Source organism: Chanodichthys erythropterus, chromosome 3 (assembly GCF_024489055.1).
Source record: "Chanodichthys erythropterus isolate Z2021 chromosome 3, ASM2448905v1, whole genome shotgun sequence".
Taxonomy (NCBI): Eukaryota; Metazoa; Chordata; class Actinopteri; order Cypriniformes; family Xenocyprididae; genus Chanodichthys; species Chanodichthys erythropterus.
This window is the reverse complement of record NC_090223.1, coordinates 39,822,925-39,832,183: the sequence shown is the minus strand read 5'-3', so window position 1 is coordinate 39,832,183 and position 9,259 is coordinate 39,822,925. Positions and strand designations below refer to the sequence as shown.

General features: G+C 34.7%; 1 protein-coding gene across 3 annotated transcripts in view; it reads right to left on the bottom strand.

Moving 5' to 3' along the window:
• Window positions 1–5,271: 5,271 nt before the first annotated feature.
• Window positions 5,272–9,259, bottom strand: part of rab11fip4a (RAB11 family interacting protein 4 (class II) a) — a 63,089-nt gene continuing 59,101 nt past the window's right edge. For all 3 annotated transcript variants that reach the window (XM_067375382.1, XM_067375369.1, XM_067375375.1), the window contains 4 exons: window positions 8,602–8,739; window positions 8,357–8,512; window positions 7,295–7,438; window positions 5,272–5,938 (listed from right to left, as the gene is read on the bottom strand). In XM_067375382.1, the coding sequence (XP_067231483.1) occupies window positions 5,822–5,938; window positions 7,295–7,438; window positions 8,357–8,512; window positions 8,602–8,739 (555 nt within the window). In that variant the 3' untranslated portion in view covers window positions 5,272–5,821. The remainder of the gene's footprint in view (window positions 5,939–7,294; window positions 7,439–8,356; window positions 8,513–8,601; window positions 8,740–9,259) is intronic.

Genomic DNA, 9,259 nt, shown 5'->3' with positions numbered 1-9,259 from the left:
CAGAAACTTGTATCGACAGTAAAAAGAGATAAAAGATAATACAGAAAAAAATCAGACTATATCTGATCTTGGAATGAGTTTCCTAGCCTAAACAGATCTTATCTGATTTAATGGATCTGATTAATGTTTCATGCTAACATGCTTTATTAGTGTTGGATCAGGCCAATAACCCAGCAGACTATAAAGTAATTCTCAGCTGTGATTTGGCATCTCTGTCTGGTCCAAGATGCCTGATCCTAAAAGGAGATCTGCGAAAAGTGTGAAAGTGGGACAGACCCCTGTACTTTGGGTTCCTCACTTACGTCCTCCCTGCTCTTGAGAGAAGGAGGTCATTCACACCTTGCAGTGCTCAATCATGAGGAGCAGCCGCGCCTGGCCCAAATAAAGTGCTACATTCCCCTAGCAGAGAGGTAATGTAGCACACCATGACAGGCGAGTAGAGACTCTTGAGGTCTGGTGTGGGAGTGAAACAGTTATGGGCTACAGCAACATCGACAGGTCATTTAAAGCATAGCCTATATATATATATATATATATATATATATATATATATATATATATATATACATATATATATGGCTAATAACTTAAAGAGTTAATTCACCCAAAAATTAAAATTCTTTCTGAGCTTTATGTCCTTCCTTTGACAGCCCACTTTCAAGACCCAGAAAAGTAGCAAAGACATCCTAAACATATTCCATGTGATTCCAGTGGTTTAACCTCAAATTTATAAATTTATGAAGCAAAAAAATCCCACATTTACTACTTCATTTACAAAATATTAACCTCCAATGTGCGTTCACACAACAACATCTGCTGTCAAGTCAACACAACACACATGCGTCATGGTGCTCTCGTGAACACTTTACTAGCTTTCTGGTGCTTGAAAGTGGTAGTTGCGTAGCTGTCAACGGAGGTACAGAAAGCTCTCAAATTTCATTAAAAAGATCTTCATTTGAGTTTTCAAGATAAACGAAAGTCTTACAGGTTTGGAGCAACATGAGGGTGAGAAATTAATGTAATTAAGAATTTTCATTGTTGTGTGAACTAACCATTAAAAGCATGTTCCTGGGCTTATTGTGAGCTTTTGCATGTTCTTGTACAGAAAAATTATTTCATAATCATTAATAAAAAGTCCCTTTTTGGATGATGTCACCGCACAGGCAAATGTTGAATAATAGGAAGTTAGCTATTTTTGCAAACTTCTGCTTGGTTTGGCTCCATTTCTTGTTCGAATATTCGGTTCAGTCTTCTATTATGTATGTATGTATGGATGTATGGATGTACGGATAGATAGATAGATAGATAGATACATACATACATACATACATACATAGATAGATAGATAGATAGATAGATAGATAGATAGATAGATAGATAGATAGATAGATAGATAGATAGATAGATACATACATACATAGATACATAGATACATACATACATACATAGATAGATACATAGATAGATACATAGATAGATACATAGATACATACATACATAGATAGATACATAGATACATACATACATACATACATAGATACATAGATAGATACATACATACATAGATAGATACATAGATAGATACATAGATACATACATACATACATACATACATAGATAGATACATACATACATAGATAGATACATAGATACATACATACATAGATAGATACATAGATAGATACATAGATACATACATACATAGATAGATACATACATACATACATACATACATAGATACATAGATAGATACATAGATACATACATAGATACATAGATAGATACATACATACATAGATACATAGATAGATACATAGATAGATACATAGATAGATACATAGATACATAGATAGATACATAGATAGATATTGTTTTTCCCATTCACAACGACAACATATCTTCTTCTAGTGAGGCAATCATCTCATATTTCTAAATATATCCCTTATAAAACCCCAAAACCCCAAGAAAAAGAGGCATTTAGTGAATTCAGGAGAGGGTCTGGGAGACTTTTTGTTTGGACAGCTGTGATAAAACACATGTAAGTCATTCTTAAAGAGCACATTCTTGCTGTATGTGTCTAATGAGAATTGTGCGGGAGGTGACTGGCTTATCAGAGCCTCAGCAATGTGAAGAATGAGGACGTTGCTTGAATACAAACACTTTATGCCATGGAAAGTGTAGTTATCATCAGACTTGTACACACATACATGTGAGACTGTCATGTGACTATTATCTAGCACTGTGGCATGATCAGGCTGTTGGAAAACAGCATTGGCAACAAAAACAAGAAAAAAGTCAAAGAAAGACAGAAAAATAAAACCAAAGATAATAATCTTTGCTTGTTGATTAGTTGTGTTGTTGTGAATATTTCTCTGTTGCAGTCATAGAAACAGAAAAAGCATCTCAGTTCATTGGTTTCACTTTATTAGTAGGTTCAAATGTTTACAAAACTCCACAGCACCCCTTGGTGGATTGTTCCTAGAGGAAGTTGAAGAAGGCTCTTGTAAACTAAAACGCGACATACTGTAAACTGTAAATAACTTGAAGTCATAACACATATCTTAGCCCTCCAATAAATAATATTTTGGTTACATTTCTTGTAATCTCTTATTGTAAATACCTACATTATGAATGAAAGCGGTGAAATCCGCAGATGAGAACAGCCAGACATCTTTTTCATTCTAATGACATTGTGTGTGACTTTCCCACCTGAACTGAACTACATATTCACTCATTTTAGGAATGTTGCATTTAAATCATATCAGTGGCATTCACTCCCAAAATAAACATGGTATTGTGGTCAGGTCTGTTTTTTTTCTACCCATCTAGACCCCACGACACGTGTTGAGAAATCAAATTTAGGGTGGTGACAATATTGTTGACTATGGTAGGCTAAATTTTTGTAAAAGATCTGATAGGCAGAATAAATGACACTTGAAGATGATGAGGGGTTGTAAAATTCATTTTAAATAGGATTTGAGCTGATCACTTTAAAGAGGATTGACCCAAATCCATCCTGTTCTCAGAAAGATTTCTTGTGGTTAATCCACAGAATTATTCATTTTAAAAATATTTTCTTCTCTTTCACGTGTTTTCGAAACGAAAGGATTTCACCAGGGCTGGACCATGGACTCAAAAGCGCCCTCTGGAGGATGGTGTCATCAATCGCTGTTGTCGATGGATGTTTTTTTCGGGGGAGTCTCATCCATCTCGATGTCTAGGCCACTAACCGTGGGCTGCTATGATCACCTATGTCGTCCACTATGAAGACAAAGTTACATTATGTTCTAGCTAAGCAGGCAAAGTAATGTTTCCAGAGTAAAATCAATCTTTTCATGCATTAAAAACTGATGGAGAAGATTAAAAAAAAGGTCAATACTCTTGTCACGTCATGCCAAAACAAGTCATTTATTGTACATTTCAAATTTGTCATAACTCTTGAGGCTTTTGAACTATTATTTAATTTTCTGAAAGCTTGTTTCATTTGTCCTTTCCTACTTGTGTAAATTTAAATGAGTACTAGGAATCTAGTTACATACCCACACACTGGACAAAAGAAAGGCCAATCTTTTCTATAACAACAAAAAAGGCGTAAACAACAAAAAGGTTGTGTAAACCATGAACCACAGAAAAAAAATGTCAAAACTGTGTTAGGTCTAACCTGCAACAGTGGACACGGACACAGCACAACTCTTCAAAATGTGCAAAAGTAACATTGCTGCTGAATGGGTCAGGGTTTGCTCATTCCAGAGTTAAACAGAAATGATACTATATGGGTGTTTCCTCAGAAGATTGCACGAAATCAAATTTCCTTTCTTTAGATTGATAATGAAGAACGAGTCTTGTCTGCGACATCAGCGCTGATAAGTAAGGTGTGATGTCACTTCATTGCAACAGTTACAAATGATTTACACATTATACTTGGTCACACGTCTAACTTGCCATTTTCTCATAAAACTTTATAAAAGATAGCCTTTCCTTTATTCATTAAGGTTAATGAGTGGCACATCAATACAAATATTAACTAGTCTCTGTACAACATTTACAATGAGTGAAAAATGCTACAGAACAAGTAGAACAGAAAGATATAAAAGCTCCTCTATAACTGATCAGATTCATAGTTATTGAAACAACCGAAACATTAATTGTTACATTCCAAATAAAGGGCACAAACAGAAAGAGATTAAGACCATGCAAAAAAAAAACAGTTTCAGTACAATTTGTGCAACAAAGCAAAACTAGTTTGTGACAATCGAGCATGTAGCAGTATTGGCTCCTTTAAAATACTGTGATTCACATAGTATTTGACGAGTTCAATCCAGAAAATGGGAATACAGAATACTGTGAGTGGCATGGTGATACATTCATGGGATGTACAGTTCAAGCACTTTTATTAAATGTGCAGCTTCACTCATGTACAATATCAAGATGTTTAATATCATGTGACCAAGACCAAAAGGTAAAATAATGGGGTCATTGCGTTGTTTTTTTTAATTTTTCTGAAAGAAGAGTGTTATATGCTCACCATTTCTTTGATCCAAAATACAATAAAAACAGTATATGTTGTGAAATATTATATATTTTGTCATTACTCCAGTCTTCAGTGTCACATGATCCTTCAGAAATCACTCTAATATGATGATTTGATGCTCAAGAAGCATTTATTATCATTATTATCAATGTTGAAATAGAATAGAATGTGGAATAGAACGCTTTTGTAACATTATAAATGTTTTTACTATCAATTTAATGCATCCTTGCTTAAGTTTGTTTGTAAAAAAAAAATAAAAATTGGAACGGTAGTGTATATTTTTATATATTTGAATTTGCATATAGTTTGTATTTCGACCATGAATTGCTCTAATAAACATTTACCATGATATTAATGTTTTAACTAGAGTGTATTATGGCCATACATTTTTGGGTTTTTTTTTTTGTTTGTTTTCTTGGTAAAACAATAGGATTTTATTATATCATAATCATTTACTTCTCACTCATTATGTACTACATCCACCTCTTCCTTGAAACTTCAATGGACCATTTCATTCAAACAGACTTCTAAGAAAAATAAACCTTTCTTTTTCACATTTTCTATAGATTTTTCTATATGTATTTACTATATTGTACAACTGTGTCGCCTGTACTCACACCGTTCACTTGTGCTTCTTTATTACATGTGACCCCTCAGTCAAAGGATGGTCAGCACAGTCCCGTTACAAGCTGTATGATTATTTCAGCCCATCAGTAGTAGCATAAACTGTAACAAGTTCCCTTATCTGCTGATTATAGTTCTTATACAGTCATGTCTTTCTATTGCTCTGTCCATTGATTCAGCACTGGATTGTTAAAACTTCATACAGGCAAACAGTACTTTATAGAGAAGGTCTATAGGGCTGATTAAAATGTTCAAATAATAATAATAGTAATAATAAACCCCACATGCCATAGGGTGCATGTATAGCTCATGTGATATTTATCATAATTCTACTTGTTTTGTTCATGTGTAGAATACAACACTGAGTTGTACATACTCAGAGGTAGTGTGTATATATAACTGAGAGTGAAAAGTACACTTCTACTCTATATTCCAGTTTCATCACTTGTTTGTGTCATTTCTACAGCCTAAACTCATAGCATGGAAATGGAAACTGTAACCCGTGTGTGCGTGAGACAGGGCACATGAGAGACACGATCATTTTTACAGCAATTTGCTCTGTAAATACATTATGACTTGGTTTAAGGGGGTACATTTCAAACCCCCGGCCTGAAGGGGGAGCTCTCTACCAAGTTTGAGTCCTCTATCTGCTCTCAGCTCAGAAGCTTAATGCTTGATCTCTAAAATGGAAGGGTTGTGATCGAGGATAGCCAGGATGATCTTGTCCATGTACTGCCTTAAACGGAAGTTAATCTCCTCTTGTTCCTTCAATGCTTCAACCAGCTGGAAAGAGAGATAGACAGACCAAATGGGTGACAAAACAACGACTATGGCAGTTCGTGTAAAGCTAAAAGACATTTTGCAGGTTATTCATGATAAAACATCTATGCTAATGTTCTTAGTGTAAATGCAAAGCACCAATGAATCATATAAACACTACACATTAAGAATCACAGAATCATTCAGTACTTAAAGGGGTGATTCACCGTCGGCAAAATGGGCTTTAAAGGGTTAGTTCACCCAAAAATGAAATTTCTGTCATTAAGTACTTACTCTCATGTTGTCCCAAAGCCGCAAGACCTTTGTTCATCTTCGGAACACAAATTAAGATATTTTTGATGAAATCCGAGGGTATCTGAACCACACATAAGCAGCAACGTCATTGCACCTTTTGAGGTCCAGAAAGCTATTAAATACATTGTTAAAATAGTCCATGTGACTACAGTGGTTCAACCTTAATGTTATGAAGAAATGAGAATACTTTTTGAGTGCAAAAACAAAACAAAAATACAGACTTTATTTAATAATTTGAACTGTTGTCATACGCAGAAGGTGCAAAGTTGTTGCTGCCTATGTGTGGATCAGATACCCTCGGATTTCATCAAAAATGTCTTAATTTGTGTTCTGAAGATGAACGAAGATCTTACAGGTTTGGAACAACATGAGGCTGAGTAATTAATGACAGAATTTTCATTTTTGGGTGAAATAAGCCTTTAAATAAATCTAGGCTCTCTATGCAGTAGAAAGGCAACATTTAAAAAAAAAAAAAACTGGTGCTACATGACTAGAAAAAGGAAGGAAATCTTCAACACCCATTACGCACCGGGCTCGATACAACCGTCTGTGAGCGGGCATACAAAAATGTGGAAGTATGATCTGTAGTATTTACAAAAGCCCTGTCCGGATGAAGCTGACAAATAAACCAGGAGATCTGGGTGTAGGTCCCTTGTGAAAAAGTAGTATACTGTAGCATAATTTTAAAAAGAGTACAAGTATTTTTAAACTTGATTACTTAATACTTAAGATTACGTTAACATAAAAAAATTATTTGTGAATTGTGAAATGAATTTAATCTTTCTGGACACTTCCATATTATGTGCAAATAAATGAAAATGTATTAAAGTTTAAAGTTATATTAAATGCAGTTTACATATACTACAAACATTGTTATGATACAAAACTGGTTGAAAATCTGAAAACATATAGTTTAATTGAGTATAAAATAATTCTAATAACATAGTGTGATTGCATTACATTTTTAGGGGATGGGACTAATACTATCACTTAATGGGACCAGTCATTGCTAGTTTGTGAGGTTCTGTATTCAGTTGGTCTGTGTACTCAGTGACTGCTTCTCACCTCATCTCTGGAGGCGTTGTCTATCTCTGCTGCCAGTGACTGGGCCTTGGTGTGACAAGCGAACAGGTTTTTGGCCTCATATAGGCTGAGGCTGAGAATCTGTCCGTTGAGATCATCGTTCTGGTCTCTGAGTTTATGGTTCTCCTGTTAGAAGTTGAAATACATTAGTGTGCAATTCATATTAAATGCCAGGAGGTACATATGCGTACAGTATGTCTATATACTATACACTAGGGGGCCTCAGCACACTACCAAGGGAGCCACAAAATGGCTTCAATTATTTAAAACAAGTCTCAAAAAAAAAGAAAGCTTATTTTAATACGTTCTTTCAACAACTGTCATTTTTATTTAAGAACCAGGGATCCCACAGCCTTGGGAAACCTGCTTACTGTATATGAGGGAATTTTAAAGTATGATTTTCAGACCTGGAAAAGTCATGGAAATTTCTAAAATGAATATAATTTTTTTTTGATGACCAAAAACACAAAAACACTTTTCCCTTAATAACAAATGACTGGAAACTTCATGTAAATTCACTGATCATAAAAAGTGTGAACCCTGTAATACATTCAGTCCTTAATCAACTGAAATTCTGGAATTCAATTATTTTATTTTCATGATTTATTATTATTTTATGTAATTATCTTATTATATTTGCCACTCTTATTTTCTTAAAAAAAAAAAAATTAATAAATAAATTGAAAACAAGTAGCTTTGTCGTTAACAGAAATATCTTAATTGGAGGGCGTTCGAATATTGTCCTGGACAGTTGTCGGGAAAAAGGTTGAGAACCTCTGATATATAGTACATTATATATTATTTATAGCAATTCTCATTGACTTCATTAAAATCTGACAATTTTCAGTGAATAATGACTTAAATTACTTTATATTGCATTAGCCATATGTTATACTTACATGTGCTTTTTATAGCTTAATATACATATATACATAATAACTATGTGTCATACAAACAATTATCCACCTGTTTGATCTGCAATGATACTGTAAGATAACATATCACAGACAGCACAATAAGCAAGGCCATATCTTTCCACTGTACCTGCTTAAGCCGTTTTACTTCGTGCTCCAGTTCAATCTCTCGAGTCTTGGCATTGTACTCCGACAGTCCTGCAGCACTACGGCCACGGCCGGGCTTCTCGGTCTCCAGTTTAAAGAGTTGCAGGTGCTCCAGTTCACGCCGCAGGTCTTCAATCAGCTACATGCACATGTGGATTGCGTGAGAGGTCTGTAGATGTATGTTTTATGTACGTGTACAGTTGCAATTTGCAAAATGACATGGCCTACCTCTTGCATGGCCTCTCGCTCCTTCTGAAACTCATGTCTGTTCTGCCAAAGCTTATCCATCATTTTCCTGTACAAATCCATCTCATCCTTCAAACGCAAGCTTGTGTCTTCCAGTTTATCTGTCATACGCTGCTTCTCCTGTGCACATACAAATAAACATAGTGAACAACATTTTACCATGAAATGAGTAATTTGGATAGCAATTCTGTCTTGTTTCTATAGCGAGATGTTACGGATTTAAATTAAAGCCATACCCTAATTTTCTCAACATCGTCGCTTTCTCAACGACTGCCAGTTACATTTGAAAACTCACATCAGTTTTTTCGACAACCAGTAACAGTATATATATTTAGGACAAGAGATCGTATTTTCATTAATACTTTTTGAAAACTGCTTTTGAGAGCAAAACCAACAAATAAATACATTGTGCCCGAGACACTGTGGCAGTAATATATCTTATCAACAAAATTATAAATACAATATAGCTAGATCTATACCAGAGGAACATTTATACCATCGTTATACCGTATATTGCCATATCACCCAGCCCTAAAACTGTTCTGTTAAAAGCATTAAGGCATTTTAGATATAACAGCATGACTTTCTGAAAAGCTGCTTTGAAACAATCTGCATTGTGAAAAAAAGCTATACAAATAAA